Raw genomic sequence first — 22,500 nt, 5'->3', positions numbered from 1 at the left:
GGAAAATTGGTGGTAATGAGGAATTTACTCTAAGTAGATATTCAGGACAAGTTCAGTAGTACCCAAGCTCATAAGTCTGAAAGCGTTAATCAGTTTGCTGGCTACCCCATCAAATTCAAGAGGAAAGTGCCTGAAAAAGCTCAATTTGGAAATAGAATATATTACCAAAAATTAGGAAAGTGTCTGAAACACACTGTTGGAAAGTAACACACCCAGCAATTCATTTCGGCGTCAATAACCTAGATGTTGTGACGCCAGTTTTAATACACAATGAATCAATCAATCATCCATTCATTTGAAAGGTAAGGGCAAAAATCGATGACTCAAACTTCCCGAAATACATAGTAGTTTCAGCAGCATAGGTTTTCTATTCACTCTAGAACTGTTCCCTTATTCCCAGCCTTTTTTGCGCTTTTGATGAAAAACAATGCAGTACCTACTGACGGTGTTATTTGGATCAGAGTTACAAAACGTATTACAGAGAGGACTGCTAGATTCACTCCTATTTTCCTTTGACTGCACACTTATGACAATTATCTTCTTGCATCAGGGACCAATGACATGACGCTGTAAGGGTTTCCATGGACAAGATCCGCCAGGGGCCTCATTTTAGTGATTACCAAAGCTCTCTGTACTATGCTTATGGCCTCATATGCATTGCACTCCCTAATTTACTCAAACAAATTGGCCCAGAACTTCGGTTGGTAGTCAGTTCCACTGAACTGAGCTTTGGTTGATCTGTTGCAGTTTTTACTTAGTTTATTTAAGATATGAACGTTTGGTTTTGCATTTCCAGTTTCTGCTAAAAGATTATGCCCTATCTTGCAAAGTTCGACAGTTTAAAATCGAAGCCGAAATTTAATTACTGTCATGCATATCTGTATTTCTCGGTACACGATGTGCGTCATGTCCGTACATAGTGCATTGGACGCGCATTGGCCTTCAACGTCTTCCTGAGAAAGTTTTCGTTTTTCTTAAGATGGTTGTATCAATTGGAGCAAGTAAAGATATTACAAACGTAAGTAAATCCAAAATGTAAATTCTAATCAGGATTCCAAATTATTACCAGTCCTCAGTACGAGGCAAGCATAGTTTTTGCCCCCAGATCGTCTGCAAATGAATGACCAAGATGATAAATATCCATCGTAAAATTTTCCTTAGATAAATTCCGTCATGGATCCTTTAGCCAATTCATCAGCTTAAGAGTGCAGACATCCAGTTCCAACTCACTAACAGGTTTCACTATTTACCCTGAGAAATTCAGCTTAATTTGAAGGTTTTTAAGCAATGTGGTAACCTTGATCAGTGGAATTTGCCAGATTCAAGGTGTAAATCTAGGCCTTTCTCATCACGTCATTCCTTTATGAAGTCTGGATATACGTCGCACGCTATTTGCTGCGGTGGTTAGATATATTCGACAAATTATTGAAAAAAAAAAAAAAAAAAAAAAAACAGTATATGATGCCAATAGAGATGAAGAGGCTTTAGGCTCATTTTCTGCATTGAACCTAGGTAATGAATTATATTAGAAACAGCTCAAGTGTAATTCAAGGTAATCCCTAAGTGGGTCTAACAAATGGTCTTTTGTTAAAGCATTTCCTAACAGATAATTATTATCTGTTAGTTCATTCCCAAATTGTTTTGCGTTTTGTTCAGTTTAAACCTTTATAACAAATGGCTCCTCTTCAAGCTGAAGACTGCTCAGCCCCAAACATAGATCGGGTCCAGATAAACTCAGTTTGTTGCTCCAGGTTATTCTCATTCCCCTGAATATGCAAATTCTGTCTCTAGACCTATTATAATACCGGTGTTAGTGCATTGCCAGTTTTTTATGATCTAAGATTAATTACCTACCCCTTACTTTTCAACTTAATCAAGTACAACTGCGTTGTATCATCAGGTTCATCTCTGAGAGGTATCTTTTCCCAAGAACAAAGATGTAGTGTGTTCATATCAAATTAATAAACACCATAAGGAATGTCATAGCTGCTTTACTTCCTTGAAATTCAAGGCAAACTTAGTTCGATGGTGTCATATTGACAAAAAGTAGTATTTCAAGCCACTGACAGGACATAAGATACTCCTTCAAAAGTGACAGAGATTGGATTGTACCCTTTAGTTTATCAGTCAAATTGACATTTGCGTGACGCGTGTATAGCAATGAAAATATGTCTGAAGCGAGCTGCATCTTAACTTGAGGGCTGTGGTTTATACTGTTAACAATGTGCTGTTTTACGCTTCAATTAACTTGTCAAGCCTTTTATGGTCCGTAGTTGCTGGAGGTTATTTTGCAGTTTACTGCAGAAATATCCCTCCACTCAAAATTTCCAACAGATTATTTTCCTTGACGGGGAACTACGCACACCATTCTACAAGTCGTCTTTTGTAACCTAACTAGCATGCCGACTCAGTTTTGTAAAGGAAAGGAATCATTTAGAGATTCACTACTGGCGTCCCTCAACTCTGACAATTCTTAGGATTTCTAATTTCTTATACGGGAAAGTAATTTATATGCAACACTTGCCACAAATTTGAATTTTGTAAACCATCGTGGCTATTGGCTCATTAATTCCAAATGGGTGCTATGAGCTTAATTTTGTACTACATAAGTATAGCTACACCGTATTTTGTGTCATGCATATTCTCGCAATGTAACTACACCGTATTTTGTGTCATGCATATTCTCGCAATGTAACTAGCTAACATGTCCACATGTATGTATAAGCAGAGAGAGAGAGAGAGAGAGAGAGAGAGAGAGAGAGAGAGAGAAACTCAAAACAGCTCGTTACACTTTGGCCTGACCTTCTCAATAGGTCCAGCAGGAATTTACACATGAACAGCTTCAACCTCGCTCTGAAGGTCTTGGATTGTGATTCATTACCCTTTAAATCGTGAACTGGCTCTCGGGGTTCAGGAGGTCGAATCTAGAATTCTGATTTCTTTCGATTCTCTCCTTTGACTTAATAATGTTTGCGATTCCTCATTCTTTGGTATTGTTTGCAGAAAGATTTGAAAATTCACAGCTGTTAATTAGATAACTGCCTCATTTTTATAAAGATAATTCGCGTTCCTTTAAATATACGTCATTTGCATATTTGTTAGTGGAAGACTACTTTAGTTTATCTATAATCTATTTCGAGATTGTATTTTCATTTGAGGTTCACTGCAATTGCTGTATTTCATATGAATTTCTATTTAGCAAGAATGATTCTCTCTCTCTCTCTCTCTCTCTCTCTCTCTCTCTCTCTCTCTCTCTCTCTCTCTGTAGAAAGGAAAACATCTATCAAGCAACCTCCACGCCCCAGCAACATATACTTATTCATTCTCCCTTTTTGTGAATTATGATAGTGACTGGTCACGGCGTCTCTTTTGAAACAATGCTGGCCGTGGGCCAGAGGAACAGATGCTCTGTGGGAGCTGAACGGCCTCACTTCGGTGCCCCATATCTATTTTCCTCGTCGGATTGTACAATATCTGCCCGATACACAATGCAGTTCAAAGTAAATGAAAAATTCCTGGTTTGTACCGGTTCCTTTCTACGGGCTGCTCTATGAGCAAGAGCAAGTGCTGGCATAAGGCCTGCGTAATCTAAATCTTAAAAAAAAAATTCCTGATGGAACTTGAAAGCGCAATTAACTTTAAAATATTAACACGTTTGAAGTATTTAATGACTAAGCTTTAGAGATTCGACGGTTTACGTTGTTCGTCCTGTTTTCAATCTTTGTCACCATCTTGTCTTTATCTTAAACTTTTCCTTTGGGTAAATTTCTACTACAGTATATACACATCACCCGTGCATCTGATGTCTAGGCCAGTCCCTTACGACGCTCCTGATTGGCTGTTGATAAGCCAATGACAGGGCTGGAAGCTCTCAGTCTCTCTCGAGAGAGCTCACATAGGCAGGATGAATGTTCCACCTCTTCTAAGGGATACTTTTGAAAGACGTATCCCTCAGGAGAGATGGAACATACGTCATCCTGCCTATGTGAGCTCTCTCGAGAAAGACTGAGAGTTTCCAGCCCTGGCATTGGCTTATCAACAGCCAATCAGGAGCGTCGAAAGGGACTGGCCTAGATATCAGATGCACGGGTGATTTGAATCTACTGTAGCATTTACCACTTAGCTTTCGTCCCCTGTTTTACTTGTGGTGTTACTTCAGGTTCTTATACGAGGTTACTGTTTACAATTTATTTTATTGTCTTTGTTAAGTCTTAAGTAATGCCTTATGTCTTATTCATTTCCCGTTTCTATCTCTCAGCTGCCATCTGCTCCCTCAGCAGATACGATTTATCATCTTTGCGTTTATTATTCGCGATTAGCCATTTGCCTCCACAGTCTCTACGACTTCACCGGTCGTTCCTGGAAGGCTGCTGGAAGGAAAAGTCCAGCCGTGATAAAGACTGAAGTCACACAAGACGCAAAGAATGCGAATTTGATTTGCGTCATATTGTGACTGTGTCAGTGATGTCGACATTATGCTCATGTCAGACAAGTTGATTGATTGATTGTGTCTATTAAACTTGGCGTTACAACACCTAGGTTACTGACACCGAAATAAGTGAAGTGATTTCCAGTTACACATTGCCCTTCTCGTTAGATTAAGGTTCTTGGAGAAAAAGGATGGCTATGAACATTGACAGGCAAGGTGAAGAAATCCGAAGGTTTTTGAAATGATATGCGATCGTCGCTTACAAGAGGTTACGCATTTTTCCGACGCATAACTTCAACTATTGTTGTTTTTGTTTTTTTGTTTTTTATATAAATCTTGTATTCGGACTATTAAGTTCTGCTATTAGTAAGAGATAAGGTCTTTTAATTGTAATGACAATTATGGTAAAAAAAAAATGTGACGATCTTGATTAGTGTTGTATGCAAAAAGTGTCTCGATATGACCTGATGTTCGTCATCGGTGAATCAGAAAGCTAAAACATGAACATTGGACCTGATTTATTTTTGAGTTATGATGGATCAACTTAATGAAAACAAGTTTCGTTAAATTCATCGATATTAACATTTCTGGAATTCTCACAAGTCCTAATGACAACTTCTAAAAATGATAGTAGTTCTCTCTCTCTCTCTCTCTCTCTCTCTCTCTCTCTCTCTCTCTCTCTCTCTCTTTAAACGCTTGACGCATAAAACGAAACAACGCCAAGACTTTAAATAAAGGGACAACGCTGCTGCACATATACAGAGATTATCCGGTCAATGGATGGCTCCCTCAAAGGAAATGTCGCTTTGACCCTCATGGGGATTACGGAGATAAATTTCACTCAATGAAAGGCGACCCCTATTCGGCATAAATACCTTGGGTAAGCAGATTATTCGAGTGAATCCTGCAGTCGCTTTGGATATAATGGGGAGTGGGAAAGTTAATGGAATAAATTCTCGAACCAATGAATGACAAAACGGGCGCACCTTTTACGAGAGGAAGAAGTGAAGCAAAGACTTCCATTTGACTATTTATCAAGAGTTTCACAAATTATCGATACCGGATTTCATTATTTTTCATGATCCAGGTTCGACCCCCCCCCCCCCCCCTCGGCTAAAGCGAAATTAGAGGAATTTATTTCTGGTGATAGAAATTCATTTCTCGATGTGGTTCGGATCCCACAATAAGCTGTAGATTTCGTTGCTAAGTAATCAATTGGTTCATAGCCACGTAAAAATAACTAGTAATCCTTCGGGCCAGTCCTAGGAGAGCTCAGTGGTCTGGTTAAACTAGGATATACTTAGCTTCATGCAGCGCACTTCGATGATCATGAAGAGCTTGCGACACTTCTGTCTGGTGTCATTATTTAAATTAAATCACTCTTTGTTCATATTTTATGTCATGAGAATCGGAGAAACTGCTTTTTGTAAGATATGCTAAAATGCAAGAAAGTATGTCATAGCATTAATTTAAAGCTTACAAACAGAGAAATAGAGACGTCACGTCCGAAAACCTGAATATAAAGGTATACAATTTTCAATCAACGGTGGAATATCGCTGGAGGCCTCGATCCGTTGTTTCATGCAGGTTCTTTCTAACAAATTTTTAGATATTATATTCATGATTGGAGTGTCATTATAAGGCTGTAAGACCCCAAGGTCTATATAGATACTCTAAGTTAAGTATATTTTAGTTTTGCCAGACCACTGAGCTGATTAACAGATCTCCTAGGGCTGGCCCGAACGATTAGATATTTTTACGTGGCTAGAAACCAATTGGTTACCTAGCAACGGGACGTACAGCTTATTGTGGGAACCATATTATATCGAGAAATGAATTTCTATCACCAGAAATACATTCCTCTGATTCCGCGTTGGCCGAACCGAGAATCGAACTTCGGACCAGATACTCTAAAGACCTTGGTAATACCAACAGAGTGACTGGCGACGTCTATCAGTTTCCGTTTGTAACTGGAGTCACTTTTTTTTTTTTTTTTTTTTTTTTTCCTTTTCTAGTTCTCGCACGTTTTAATTTCAGCTTCACAAACATTAAAATCGCTTTCCCCATTGACCTCAGTATAAAGAGTACAATCCTCTTTGTCCTTTTTATTAATATTTTATAATTCGCAATTCTTGACGTAGTTTGGGAATGATACAGACAAGAGCCGAGGCCTCAGTTCAGATGCCACTGTCAATATTTCTAAGAGATGAGATTTCCTCGTAGCAGTTATGACATTCATAGCAACAGAGTTGTCGGAGAGGGGTACGACAACACTCAGCGGGCAAATGTCACCGTGAATTACAGCTCTTGCAATAATAATCGGTCACACATATTTGACAGATAGCGGTCACGGTAGACGAGACCCACGTGATATTTTTATAGATAAAGCTCTGCCATAGCTAAGAGTGGTATGGTATACTGGGTTGCTATGACAATCAGATAACTACATTAAATGTAAAATGCAGGTTACACGATCTATTTCCAAGGACATACATATATATACATGACTGGTACAAATGTTCTGTTACAATAGAATTCCGTCTAACAAAAGGATCCTATAAAAACGCCAAAATATAGAAAGTAAGTAGTGCATTTCAGAGACTGATGTCTCTCTTCAGGTAGGCAATGAAGAGAGACAGCAGTCTCTGAAACATAGTATTTACTTACTATATTTTATCGTTTGTATGGACTCTTTTTATTATATAATATATATATATATATATATATATTATATATATATATACATACATATATATATACAATAATAATAATAATTAATAATATAATAATAATAATAATAATAATAATAATAATAATAAAAGGAGCCGTCCCCTCTCTCCCTAGCTAGCCAACGGCCACCATTCCATCAAGTGATTCTAGTTACTGAGGACTGCTGCCACGATGCTAATAAGCGTTATAACCTGGATCATGTTGCTTGGCTTATAGAAATAAGGTTCCTCAGGCCAGAAGACCGCTTGCTGAAGATTTGTGAACCCGTAGGGGGAAAGATACTATACCCTAGAACGGAAAATGATCGACCTTTCAGGCGGCTAATGGCAATCACGAAATCTTGTGGGCTGCTTGGAAGAGAAAAATATCATAGTGTCCATCCGAGCTGCATGGTATGAAAGCCAAGCAATGGGTCTTGATATAGGAAGCAGGTAATATTTCTGGGTATTGGAGAGCTGGAGAAGAGAATAAAAACAGGAACGTGTTGGGATAAGGAAATAGAAGCCTTAGTGAAGAAAACCAGAGAGATTATTCGCGCTGAAATTGCATGACAAAAGAGCAGTTCGTGAGCAGACGTACAAAATAACGGATACGAAGTCAAGTAATAAAAATGTAGGGGGAAATGGGGAAGGATTTTAAGCTGATTAAAAAGTTGTTTTGATTGGAACTAATTAGAGAGAGAAGGTAAATAAATGAATGAAAGATGCAAATGGAGAGCTCCTGTCTCAAGTTGAATCTTTGAAGGAATATAGAAGAAATATGGAAGTCAAGATAGGAATGTATGGATGAACTGTATCGAAACTGTTAAGAGGAACTGACTGAGTTATGCATACGACCTAAGAACTGATAGGTTGAGAAATGTAAGATATGGAGAAGCAATAAAAGTTAGTGTAGTTGAAAGGTTAGAAGAGTCCAAAAATATTCCAGAAGAGCTCTGGCAACGGATGAGATGAAGACTTGGAAGCGTTTGTAAAACAAGAGGAGATGAAAGAGGTTCTGGGAAGAAAGGGCCCTCATATCCAGAAGTGGGAGAATGAATGTATAAGAATCGGTTGATTTACACAGAGTTTGCAAGGTTGTTCGACGCGCTGATGAAGAGGGTTCTGTGTATGTATGTGCACGATGCATCTGATGTTATTGCAAAGAAAGTCCACCTACGACTCAGCAGTTAATTACCGTCTTGTTGTCCTTTCCCAGGAGCCATCCTTGTCGAGAAAACCGCCTAATGTTGAATATCATTATTATAATAAGCATATGCATGTGATTATAAATGCATGCAGATGAACATATTTGCATATATGGAAAATGATAAATATGCATGTGACTGTGTCCGTGTTTGTGTGTCTAAGAGCGTGTGGGTCGCTACATCTTTCTGTAACAAACAGATTAATCTTTTCGTAAAAGTCTGATGTCAAAATCCTTTTCCCAACAAACAAGAGGGAGTTTGTTCTGTAGCCAGTGTTCGCGTTTGTGTATCTATGAGCGTGTGGGTAGCTACATCTTTCTGTTATAAATAGATTAATCTTTTTGTAAAAGTCTGTAAAATTATTTTCCTCAAGAACAAGAGGGAGTTTATTCTGTAGCCAGGAGCATATGATCAGAATCAGTAGTCGGTTAGCCTTTGTCCTTTCTCTTTCGTGTAGTATAGGCGAAGGGCGACAGCAGCAGCCACCGAGATCAATGGGCTACTTAATGATAATGGATGCACAGCCAGGTGAATGGACGGTACCAAACGACCGCCGTCATTCCCCTGTTAGGGTGTTTTCTAAGGCGGGGCAGCGTTGCCATGTCAGTTTTGTTTACTAGATGGATGGACTTTGCTTGGTGAATGGGCCAGGTGGAGAGAGAGAGAGAGAGAGAGAGAAGATTAAAGAAATTCTCACAGCACTGTAAGACGACCAGGGGTTCTAGGGTGAGAGAGAGAGAGGAGAGAGAGAGAGAGAAGGTTAAAGAAATTCTCACAGCACTGTAAGACGAGCAGGGGTTCTAGGGTGAGAGAGAGAGAGAGAGAGAGAGAGAGAGAGAGAGAGAGAGAGAAAGCGAAGAATTTTATGGCCATACAAAAATGTACGTACATTGGTACATAAAGAAATATCTGAAAATGGTGGATTTACTCGCTCTGAAAGGACATCGCTTAAAGTTTAAACAGAATATGCGTTTATAAACGTAAATGCTCATGCCTTGACAGCGCAAACACTTGAGGTCTTCATCTCGATAAGCCTTATCTATATTCGTTCTTATAGGAAGATGAGTATAAGTTCATCAATAAAACATATAGACAGCCATGGAACTTTCCGTTTTTTGATACCGAGTGCATGGTAAATAGAAGACCTTTCTCCTCTACATCTACTTTCGCTTTAAAGGAAACTGGTAGGAAGGAGAGGAGAATGGTAGGAAGGCAATGAAAGATACTTTGCCACTGCTTCTCTTAAATATCGACGCAAAAATATAATTCTCTTTGTTTCTTCGGCCTTCCGGAGGCTATACAAGAAAAGAGTCGTGTCATATTCTATAAGAAAAAGGATAAAGAAATCACTGTTACATGCATTTATATCTGTCTCCTTTTTATGCACGTATGATACACACGTCCTGTTCTAAAATACGTGGCTTACCCATATGGATAATAAATAGCAGCATTAACATCGAGAATTGAATGATTCGCGTTTTTAAGAAAATATCCAGTCATCGTAGAAAGAAAAACTTGTAACCTACAAGTTCACTATTCCCTCACAGGGCTTCATTCTTTTCTTCTTTTTATCAAAAGAGAAAATACATGACTCAAGTTTCCTTGCTGATTCAGCATTTTTAAATGCACACTATTTAAGATACTCTATCTTTGTCATAAAGTAATCAATTAATTATATTAACACTGAGCACTGTATGGTTCTCCACAGCAGATGACCAACAGAATAGTAAGACTTCCTCCTTATTTTGTATGGAACTGAGCGTGAGCAGCAATGGCATCTTTTCTAAATAAGAAAAGATTGATGCATTTCCTCTTAATCATCTTACATTGCCAGATAACCACCCACTTAAAAAACTTCGTTGTGTTCTCGGTCATTTACCGGAAAACTCTGATTTCGTTTGATTTGAGATTAGATTCTCCTCTGTTCAGGCATATAAACAAGAACCTTTAAGAAAGGTTTTAGCTTATACGTAATCTGGTGGAGAGTACTGTTATAATCACCACTGCCATACCTGTTCCTAGACATTATTATTTTCGATTGCGTACTTTACAATGTGTTACAGACATATCTGTTTGCCCCAGAACTTATCTTATATCTTCATGATGTTAAAAAATTGGGTAAATAAATTATGACAATAAAAGGAAATATAATCAATTTTAGTAAGAAGACAATAAATTGGTAATGGTGTTACAAAACACTGAAATAAATAAATGATAACAATAAAAAGGAATATAAACAATTATAGTAAGAGGACAATAAGTTGGTAATGGTGTTACAAAACACTGAGATAGATAAATGATGAAAAAAAAGGAATATAAACAATTATATGTAATAAAAAGACAAAATTGGATAATGGTGTTACAAAACACTGATATAAATAAAAGGCAATAAAAAGGAATATATACAATCATAGCAAGAGGACCATCATCGCCTTACCTGACGGCCTACCGAAAACAAGCAATGACCAAACTCCAGTTCCCCTTTCAACAGCAGACTTCAAGAAACCAACCCTAGTACCTTCATCAGACTCGATTTCAACCAGTCGTGAACATTAAACGTTTTAGGAAAATGACAAAAGATTTCGTAGGGTTTACCTGAAGGAAACTTTGCCTCCAAAGTCACACACAAACGCAATCACTGCACTGAACTTGACAAAAGCATCGCTTTAAGATAAGCAGGTACTCACAGACAGTGCCTGTGCTTGCTCTTGAGATGTTGCAATTAGAGTTCTCGTAAAACTTCTCTACTCCAGAGAAATCCAACAACTGCAACCGAGGCAATCAAGATATATATTGCTTGTCTGTCTTCCGGTCGGTGCTGTCAGGTGCATCGTTGCCAACCCGATTTTGTTTTGGTGGGCAAGTTGTCGGCGTTTATGACTTTTCATCCTAAAAATGGAATATTGTATCAATGAACTGAAATTATATACCGATTATATACTGGGATGCATCTATGATTCATTTTTGTACTACTAGAAATAATAATAATAATAATAATAATAATAATAATAATAATAATAATAATAATAATAATAATAATAATAATAATCACAGCCCACAGACGTACCAGCAGAATAGCAAACAGGAATTCGAACATCAACAACGGAATTACCGAATTGGGTTGTTGAGCGCTTCCTTCATTTGCGTTCTTCGTTGATTGAATTGTCCTGTTTAGAAGTTGCTACGACGAATTTTTAAAGTCATAATGTTCATTTGACTGAAGATGAACCTAGCACAAGGTTCGAAAGCTTTTAATATCCATTAAAGACCATAAATTTACATACTATATTATTGTGGACCTGCAACCATAATAATAATAATAATAATTATAATAATAATAATAATAATAATACCATAAGAACACTAGGCACGATTCCAAGATCCCTGAAAAGGAATCTGGAAAAACTAGAGGCTGAAGTAGCTCCAGGACTCATGCAGAAGAGTGTGCTCCCAGAAACAGCGCACATAGTAAGAAAAGTGATGGACTCCTAAGGAGTCAGGATGCAACCCGGAACCCCACACTATAAATACCACCCAGTCGAATTGGAGGGCTGTGATATAAAAAATAAAATAATAATAATGATAATAATAATAATAATACTAATAATGATAATAATTATAATATACGGTTTCAGAAACAAAGCCATCAACCGCAGTTCTTTTGCATCTGAACGCAGGATACCTTATCTGGTCGATCTGACTTTGACTGTTTTGCTTAAGATGCGATCTTGGCATGAACACACTTCTAAATTCGAATCCGATAAGCATAATTATGAATGATCTGGCGAGCTTCGTTTTAACGATATAATCGTACCTAGCACCTGACCAAAATAGACCTCTGCTGGGCCTCTTAGTAAAATCTCTCGTTACTGATGTTGAACCAAATTAAGAACATCCTGAATGTTGTTTTTCTACTCCCTTCTCTTTGGAGTGTTACTTTTTCTTATCATTCTTAAAACAACGCATAGTTTCACCATTTGAACTGGTCTGCACTAAAATATACAAGGGTACAGATTCAAAAGCGTAACTCTCCAAGTAGGAAGAGCGGTATTCAGAGCAGAGAGGTTGTTTCTGTATATCCCATATAGTGGACGAATGACCCTTCGTGACCTTTCGGGAGGAAAAGATAATCCAAAGCCAAGACCACAAGGTCCTCGAGAGAAAACGAACGACCCGGAACCGCATAGGACGGACGACGCGAGCTGGACCTCTTTAGGAAAGCCAAATGTAAATTCAAATGAAGCTTTCTCTAACAAGATCAACGTGTTTGGCTGCGCGAGCGCGCGAGTGACCAGTAAATCACCGAGAGACAGAGACCCTTTGGGGTCGAAGATCATGACGGACGATCGGCCATGCCATGAGCAGCGTCCTCTCAGATCCTTTGTTACCAGCAGGTTGTTGGAGATCGTGCAGGAAGTCGGATTTCGGTGTTGGGCAAGGACCCCAAAACGAAGTCACCACGTTATTTGAGTAATACCCTCTCTCTCTCTCTCTCTCTCTCTTTCTCTCTCTCTCTCTTTTAATTAAATCTCCTCAATCTTTTCCATCCGTGGAATTTAGGGATGGGCTTTTCAGCTGAGTGACCGAGCGTTTTAAAGAAAAATTCACGGGTCATTGGTTACATATTATTCTTTCACAGTCATAAATCTGCATCGGAAATTCAGCGGAACATGCCGTCTCTGTCCGTTTCAGGTCGATTTCAGAATTAGGCATTTCCTGAATGTTTTTGCTCTGAGCAAAAGGAATGAGATCACTAGCACACACAGCAGCACACACATACACACACATATAGATATATATATATATATATATATATATATATATATATATATATATATATATATATATATATATATATATATATATAATATATATATATATATATATATATATATATATATATATATATATATATGTGTGTGTGTGTGTGGTGTGTGTGTGTGTGTCTGTACATATACAGTACGATAGAATCCCAAGAGAAGTGATGTTTTTGGTGTTTGTAGAGAAGAAAGTCCCAGAAAAGTAGGTTAGGCTTGTCAAGATGTTATATCAAAAGACGTGCACGAAAGTAAAAACGGCAGTTGGGGAAACCGAAAACTTTGAAGTTAGTATTGGATTACATTAAGGGTTATCATTAAGCCCCAGCCACCCCATCCCCCAACCCCCGTTTTTTTATTTATTTTTTTTTTTTTATTTGTTGAGTGAAGAGATCAGGAATGAAGAGCTGTGGGAGTTGTTGTAAGCCGAAGATCTAGTGATTACTGCCGAAAATGAGGAGGACCTACACAGATGGATTGGAGAGTGGCAGGAGTTTTTAGAGAGAGGTGGCTTAAAGGTGAATATGAATAAAACAGAAGTTTGGTGAGCAGTAGAGAAGATAGAGGCAGAATAGAAAAACAAGAAAGAAAAGTCACAAATATAAAACAGGCGGAAAAGTTTAAATACTTAGAATCTACTTTAAGCCAAGAGGGAGGATGTGAGGCTGAAGTTGTCAGTAGGATAAAAGCTGCATGGGGGAAATGTATATAAGTAGCCGGAGTGGTATGTGATAAGAAAGTTCCAGTCAAGCTAAAAATCAAGATCTACAGCATAGTGATAAGACCATTGTTAATGTATGGAGCAGAAACATGGGCTCTAAGAAGAGAAGAGGAACTAAAGCTTGTGAGAACAGAGATGAGAATACTGAGGTGGATTATGGGAATATTGCTGCTTGAGAGATTGGAAAATGATGAAATTATAAGAAAGGCTGGCTTCGTAAAGATTGCAAAGAAAATAAGAGAGTCACGATTGAGGTGGTATGGGCATCATGTGTTGAGGATGGATGACGAGGAGGGAGTGAAGAGGGATTGGGAGAAACCTATTAGAGGAAGAAGACCGAGAGGGAGACAGAGAAAGAGATGGCGAGATAAAGTGAAGGAAGATATGGAGAGAAGAGGTTTGGTGGAGGATGATGACTTTGATAGAACGCAGTGGAGGAGAAGGCGCATCAGGCAACCGACCCCTTAATGTAGGGATAACGGTGGGAAAGAATAAAAAGATATATATACATATTTATATGATATGATATATATATGTATTTATATATATGTGCATACATGTATTTTCATACAAAATGGCCTCTTAACTTTTAGAGTTCCTCACTCTTATACGCTTTTCCAAACTACGAAGCCCGGCTGTGAAATGAATAACTGACACTGTCCTTCGTAGGTGGCATTCGAACCCAGTCACGCCAGCAAGAGTGAAGTTACTACTTGGTACGTTGGGATCAAGTCTTACTTATTATACAGGTAACTAAAATAATTTTTTTTTTTTATAAATGAAAAGATGCATCTCATTAAAATAAAGAACGACGAGAGAATTATGGAAACTCATTAAAGTTTAAGAGTAACCAAATATATATATATATATATATATATATATATATATATATATATATAGTATATATATATATATATATATATATATATATATATACATATATATATATATATATATATATATATATATATATATATATATATAGTATGTCACTTACACGCATGACATTTTTGTAATCACATATTGTTTACAGCAAATATCCTCTAATACCCAAAACACCAACCCCAGTGAATACTTACGCCCGAGGGGAATTACAATTGGTAAGTGCTTCTTCCCGGTAGGATTCGAACCGATGCCCGAGTGAGTAACATGCGATACAAGGCAACTTAAACCACTGAGCTATCGAGAGAGGTATAAGTTGATAGCTAATCGGATTTAGGTGCTGCATTTAGAATCGACGAGTGAGTAGTCGGAACCACAAACCTAATAAAAGTGAGCGAGCTCGTCCTTCTTTCCACAGAGCCATATCAGCTTCACTTAATGCATACATACATACATGTATAATATATATATATATATATATATATATATATATATATATATATATATATATATATATATGTATATGTATATATATATATATATATATATATATATGTATATGTATATATATATATGTGTGTGTGTGTGTGTGTGTTATGTGTGTGTATGACTGTACTTACATTTCACGAGACAAATTTTTCCTACATCTTTTTACCATTTCCTTTATTCATCTTCTAAAGAGAGAGGATTTTTCCACTCCTTTTCCCGATCCTTCTCCCCCACTTATTTTATCTATTTTATTTTATTTTTCCTTTTTTTGAACTCTCATCCCCTCACCTCACTCTCCCATAAAGACTGGTCTCCAAAGTCAACTCTGAAAATAGAATCTTACGTACAAAGTGAAGCCTTTCTTGGTGAAACCACCCGAAAGGCAGATATTGATTTCACCCGTGTTTGCGTCGAGCAACGAAGTCATGCCGTGTAAGGAGCACCTTCCTTTTGTTCGTATTCATTATACTCTGGATGGGGAAGTGTTTGGCAATATATGTATATAGTACATGTTTTAAAGAACTGCGGAGAGACGGATTTCGTAATGTAATATTCATGTTTATCACAATTAAAATATTGTAATAATGATTCTCACTAATCTAATTCAACTTACAGTTGATGAATTGTCCTCTCGCTAATAATCAGCCCCCACAGTTTCCTTCAACTCTCTCTCTCTCTCTCTCTCTCTCTCTGGCATGATTCCATGTTGCGCCTGTAGGTCGGAAGTTGTTTCATAAACAGGGTCTGGCAAGATTCCATCCTCAGCGTGACTTTTACATTCCCCGAGTTGCCATTTATTTGCTTTTTATGATCCTTCAATTTATAAGGTTAATCTAACAGAATTCAATCTGCTCACTGGAAGATTGACGGCCATTTTCGTCCATTTCTAACACGAATTCTGCAGGTTTTGCTATGACCTACTGCCTGCCGTTCACCTCAGAGAGCAGAGTCGTAGTAAAGTTTTAGGTATCGATTTTTGGAATGAGGTTGCTACCCCAACCAACGTATTCGACAATTTTGTTCAACAGAATGAAAACCAAAGACTTTTCTTGGATCACACTGACAGCAATTCATCCACAAATCTGCTTCGGAATTCCGCTAAAATATAGAGACCCAGAAGATAAAGCGATATCCGAATCTAAGAGGCCTAAATAGGCCTAACAGCAGTTTTCAGCGTTGGCTTTAATATTGTTCGCCCTAATGTACGTGGGAGAAAAGTATTTATGAGGCAACAGTTACTTTGTGTATGTTTGCACAAGAGTGTGAGACATTGTTTTAAATTTTCAGTGCTGAGTCTTTTTCCTTCTTAGATTACTCTTCCAGTTTCAGCGAGACGTCTCTGAATTGCATCGCTAAAACACTCCCTTTTCATACTTTGAAGTCAAAGGAACTTAACCTCTTTTTATGCGCTTCTTCGTACCCTGGACCTTCAAAACGGTAAGTCAGGTGTACCAACCTTATGCCACCATAAAGAATGATATAATCTCTCTTTTTACTTAGATCTACCTCTGATAACCACCAACTCCCTAATGTTTATGATATTTTTTATATACTGCTTTGTTGTAGGGTACTTTCACAGAGTTGTTGTCGACCATTCCCTCTGTTGAGGCCCAGAAGTCCTCTATGGGTTTTTGCTCAACCTCCTTGATGGGTTTCCAGATTTCCTACGTCTTTTTAAGCATATCTACTGATCGTTAGATGTGTTTCTTTGTTGAATGACGATCATATTTACAAAGGAGAAATGTTGTTCAGGACAGTTACATATTGTGTAACAAATGTAGGTTAAAATGTAAATAAATGTAGGTTAAACAATCGAAGATACGTGCGCCCGAAAAGCGAAACAAATTCTTACACTTCCCATCAAGAGTCACTGAAAATAACTTTCTTCCATATCAACAAAGGCAATAAAAAAGACGAAATTGTCTCTTTCCAAATTTTATTTATGCAGCACCCAATTATCCATAGAATATATTTTTCGATAAATATAATAAATATATCCAAAATCGGTCAGGGTTCGGAATCAGCAGAGGATCGTGGTCGAGGACAGCGAAGCGTCTCACTCGTACCTGGAGGAAGAGTCTCCCTCGCGGGCCCGACGAGCTTCTTGTTCGGCAGCGAAGGCGATCTGGTCGAGGACGAACTGGGGAATCGGATGGGGGAATTCGGGAGCCACTGGGAGGAAGGGGGACTCAGGCTGGAAGCCGTTCTCGTTGGCGACGTACTTCATTTCCACGACGGTGCCGTCGGGAGCGGTGTAGCTGTCGGTTGGTGGTGTCGAAAACAAACAAACAGCGATAATGATATATAAATGGTGACACATAGATAAAAGGCCGTTTTTTTTATGAATAATGAGAAACAGTCTGATATTTATAATTGCCTTTTACACAGAAAGGTTAAAAAAATACACATACACACAAAACAAAAACAGGAATAATGATATATAAATGGTGATACATGGATGGGAGTTCCTTTTTTGATGAATAATGAGAAACAGTTTGATATTTGTAATTGCCTTGTACAGAGAAAGATTAAAAATACACACACACAGACACACACACATACATCCAAGAAAAGTCTGAAGGAGGATTGGGCTGAAAAGTATCGACCATTTTGGAAAATGTGGAAGTGAAGTTTAACCAAAAACACGAAGAAGTAAAGGAAAACTTGAGAGGCGAAGAAGCTAAGGAATTGGGGGCGCTCTAAGCAACAAGGTAAGACTAAAAGAAAATCGTTCTTGCTTCCAGGATGAGGAAATGGAAATGGACGAAGACAAAGTGTTGCTTTGCAAGATCAAGCTTTGTTCTCAGTAGGCTCAATGGGTGCTCAGAATAAATGCCCTGTCAGAGATAAAGTGTCTGTTACAAGTGATGAGCAGTAAGCGCAAAACCAAGCAGGAAATTTGCGTTGAGTTTCGTTCACGTGGATTCATGTATTTGACACTGTCCTCATCCATTGCCACGATTGCAATGCAGGAATAGTTTATGAAAGGTGACAGGGAGGAGGATTATTCGAAATGATTCGGGTAACGTGAAAGACAAACGGCTATCGGAAAGGTACGTTAAACACATGTAAAAAAATGTATTCCATACACATATAAAGTGAGTAGGAATTAATTAAAAGCTCTGCATAAACTTAGTCCTAGAAAGATAAAACCACCGAATGCGTTCATATCCATGAATCATCTTGGTAAACTAAATAGAAGCGATAGACTGCCAAGGGAGGGAGAATTGGGAGGGAGAAATTGATGAGAGAGAGATGAGATGAGAGGAGACGTGGGAGGGGGAAGCAGCTGAAGGAGATGAGAGCTGTAGAGCAGGAAAAAAAAAAGGCGTTCACATATATGGCCTCGCGAGAGAGAGAGAAAGATAGAGAGAGAGAGAGAGAGAGAGAGAGAGAGAGAGAGAGAGAGAGAGAGCAGGAAAAAAAAAGGCGTTCACATATATGGCCTCGCGAGAGAGATGCTAACCCGTGAGACGGAGAAGCAGCAGGATAACTGGAAGGCGGCTCTCTCACCTGTATTGCCCGGCGCTGCCAATCGCCCCGGATTCTCCAACCGGAGACCCGGACTGGGAGAGGACGATGCCGTTGGCAGTTTCGACGTCGACGTTGTACCTTCCGTCGTCCTCGCTGAGGCGCTCATCTTTCACGATGGCCGCCTGGTTGTCTCTCTGCCTGTCGGCGTCGGTGTACAAGGAGGGGGCGGCAGAGGCCACGACCATAACAGCGGCGAGCACAATCTGTCAAAGGTCGAAGGCGTTAAAGGAACAGATGGAAAATGACTGGACTGAAGAAGTGGAAAAAAGCGAACGAAAATCAGATATTCAACTCCTTCAATGATTGTGGTGACTTGACAATGTCGAATACGTAAGTCGCGGTCGTTAACTCGAGGCTGAGATATTATATTTCGTCTAGTATATCAAGATCCAGCGAGAAGAATGAAAAGCAGCAGTACCTACTTAGAGCTTTCGTGTATTCTTGATACACCTCATCAGGGTACAATGTAAAAGAAGCTTTTTCATATTGTACCCTGATGAGGTGTATCAAAAATACACAAAAGCGCTGAGTAGGTACTGATGCTTTTCTTTTATCCTGCTGGCTCTTGATATACAATCTTCACGTGTTTCTTGCAATCGTATAACATTCGTCTAGTATGTGTATGATTCGAAGAGGCCTCGAAGTCTGGAGGAGAAGAGCGCGAGAGAACAAAGAATTGATTCGCCGCTTCACGACAACTGTAACGCATCTCTGTAACTGGAAACCACTGCCTTGGAACACTCACCAATTTCATGATGGTGGTTAGAGTGAAACTGCTGGCGGGAGAGTCTCCTCAACATCTTTTATAGTGAGCAGCCCTAAAGCGGTGCCAAGTCGTAGCCTACTGGAGGGCACGCCCTTGGCAGTCAGGCTTCCCTGTGCCCTTCACTCGTGGCCCACTTCTTGACCCTGTCCCCACCTTCTTCTTCCCTAAGTAACAAGATACTCAGAAAGGGTCGTTGCAGGATCTGTCCCCCATATCTCTCTCTCTCTCTCTCTCTCTCTCTCTCTCTCTCTCTCTCTCTCTCTATGGTCAGGACGACGAATCTCTCGGAATCATTTCACTCGGAACCGAAAGACGACTGGAGGCGAGGTGTGGGGGAAAGTTTCCCCTTTGGACTTTCAATTTCTCTTCTTTGTCCTCTTTCTTTCTTCTCCATTTAATCTTCTCTTAATCTTTATTTCATTTACTTATTCTGATTCTTCTCCATTTAATCTTCTCTTAATCTTTATTTCATTTACTTATTCTGATTCTCATCATTATCTCTTTTCAAAGGCCAGTAGCTTCGGTGTTTTTATCAACAATGTCACCATTGCTGGTGTGAAGAAAAAAAAAATAGAGAACAAAGAGAGTGATAAAGGCGACTTATTTCTGTGAAAGAAACTTCTTTCCTTGAATCAAAATCGAATTCTCCTCATCAAGACAGGCGGCAAATTTCGCAAAATAAAACGAAAGCAACGGGCAAGCGTTTCTCTCTCGATGGTCACTCGTCATCCAGTTCAGTTGTTGGCTTTCGACCAAACCAGCAGCAACGAACAAGGCCACATCTATTGGAAGGAGATTGCAGACGACTTTCGAAAGGCAGCGTCCAAGTCCCATAAAGGTAAATCTGACAACCTGAGAAATTGGATCACGTTAAGGTCCGTCGTCCCAGCGTTGATGTTTGGGATTAAAATAACGCTGAGAATTCTTTATATCGCATTCTGTATTACGAGAGTCTCCGTGGATTCATTTGAGGGGTAAGAGGAAGCTTAAACGTTGTAGTCAGGTTTTGTATATGTTATATGAGTATTTATTCCTACACTGAAAAGGACATCATATCCACCTGACCAATAAAGGGAAACTGAACTTCAAGATATGTTCCTTTTCGGTACGGATATATTTATTCTGAATTTGGGTTAAAAAAAATAGCAAAGGATAACTTGAAATCTACGACAGCGTTTTCAATTTTATATGATTAATTTTGATTTGATAAAACAAAAAATACCGTCTATTGTTCATATATGTATTACAGATTTTGGCAAAAATATTAAGTGTATTGTAACATTTATATTTTCTTATTCAGTTTTTTTTTTTTTTTTTTTTTCTTTTTTTTTTTTTTTTTTTTTTTTCTTTTTTACAGAAACATAAGCATCGACTTTTTGGTAAAATTCTAATTTTTCTTAAAATTTCAATTTCGATAGAAAGAAGAAGGATACAGTTCACATATATATAACGTTCTGGTTTTGGTATGTTTACTTCTAATTCACAAGGAAAAGCAGGAAAACATTCGACGGTAATGTTCATTTTACTTGTATTCATTTTATATCTAACCATCCATGTTAACGTTTCTAGGTGCAGTATCGACTTGTACAGACTACATTATTGGTTTTTTGTAGACACTAGATAACTCAATAAACAGAGTTGGTACTTGAATAAATTCTTGATGTAAGTTAATACATTAGATTGTAACGTAATTATAAATTCTTAATATGGCATACGTGAAACTTGACATATGCAGTACAATATACACAAATTAACAAGCTAATTATACAATGTGATTAAACGTATAATGTAACTTTCCGCGTACAAATGAGGGAGTACTTGCAGAACCAAATTCTTCATGGGAAACGTGATCTGTGCAAAGTGCAAATGAGGATCAGGAAATCCCAAGAAGTATAGTGCCCTCTCAGTCAGTCTTTCGTGTGTGCTGCTTTGAAGTAACTTCTGAATAACATTGCAAGAAAGATGTCAATGAAATGGAAAAGACTATCAAATACATATTATATATATATATATATATATATATATATATATATATATATATATATATATATATATATATATATATATATATATATATATAGTATATATATATATATATATATATATATATCTATATATATATATATATATATTTGTGTGTGTGTATGTGTGCGTGTGTTTGTTTGTTTAAATATAACAACGTTTTGTTACTACCCTAAATATACACATATATTTTTATATATGCAGTTATGTGTATAATCCGGATAAAATCCTTCAATCATCCGAATGCCATCGTTGTTCTATGGCTGATCACAATACACAGCAAAAGGTAAAACATAGCAGAGTAAGACTAAACGTCTCGTTGGACAAGGAGGATTGGTCAGAAATTAGGGGAGTCACTAAGCAGGAAAAGAATTCCGAAGCCACATATCACAGTTCTTCGCATCTTATATATATATATATATATATATATATATATATATGATATATCTATATATATATATATATATATATATATATATATATATATATATATATATATATATACATTGAAATGAATCGAAATGTTCTCTCCAATTTGTACAAGAAACTACAGTTAAAGAAGACATACATCCTCAAATGGAAAGCGTGTGTTCTGTGATTATTCTCTTATTCTCTAAATACTATATATATATATATAAAATATATATATATATATATATATTATATATATATACAATATATATATATATAATATATGTATATATATATATATTATAATATATATATATATATATAATATATATATATATATATATATATATATATATATATAAAATGTGTGTATGTGTGTGTTGTAGTAAGACAGACAGTTTATTGATTTATAGTTATAGTTGATTTAGAGTTATTTGAGGGATAGTTGAAAAGCTCAATTTTTATTCCTAATAAAAAGATCACGTTATTCCATGAATCCTTTTTTTTATTGAT

General features: G+C 37.6%; 2 protein-coding genes across 2 annotated transcripts; one reads left to right on the top strand and one right to left on the bottom strand.

The window, feature by feature from the left end:
• Positions 1–13,955: 13,955 nt before the first annotated feature.
• On the top strand, positions 13,956–14,351 carry LOC135206581 (uncharacterized). The gene has a single exon (XM_064237922.1). It carries the CDS (start codon positions 13,956–13,958, stop codon positions 14,349–14,351), a length of 396 nt encoding a protein of 131 aa, XP_064093992.1.
• Positions 14,352–17,173: 2,822 nt separating this feature from the next.
• Positions 17,174–19,687, bottom strand: LOC135206614 (cuticle protein AM1159-like). Its single transcript, XM_064237953.1, has 3 exons — positions 19,534–19,687; positions 18,768–18,991; positions 17,174–17,512 (listed from the first exon to the last, which is right to left on the bottom strand). The coding sequence occupies exons 1-3, from the start codon at positions 19,540–19,542 to the stop codon at positions 17,311–17,313; spliced, it is 435 nt and encodes a 144-aa protein (XP_064094023.1). The 5' UTR covers positions 19,543–19,687; the 3' UTR covers positions 17,174–17,310.
• Between the last annotated feature and the right edge of the window lie 2,813 nt (positions 19,688–22,500).

The sequence above is a fragment of the Macrobrachium nipponense genome, chromosome 31 (genome assembly GCF_015104395.2).
Source record: "Macrobrachium nipponense isolate FS-2020 chromosome 31, ASM1510439v2, whole genome shotgun sequence".
NCBI lineage: Eukaryota > Metazoa > Arthropoda > Malacostraca > Decapoda > Palaemonidae > Macrobrachium > Macrobrachium nipponense.
The sequence above is the reverse complement of the archived record's forward strand: the minus strand, read 5'-3'. Positions and strand labels throughout refer to the sequence as shown.

Bases quoted from the DNA above. Each gene is read 5' to 3' on its own strand.
- LOC135206581 (XM_064237922.1), top strand. From the start codon at position 13,956: ATGTATGGAGCAGAAACATGGGCTCTAAGAAGAGAAGAGGAACTAAAG.
- LOC135206614 (XM_064237953.1), bottom strand. The intron at 17,513-18,767 runs GTGAGAGAGCCG...ACCAACCGACAG, and splicing joins GGCAGCGCCGGGCAATACAG to CTACACCGCTCCCGACGGCA.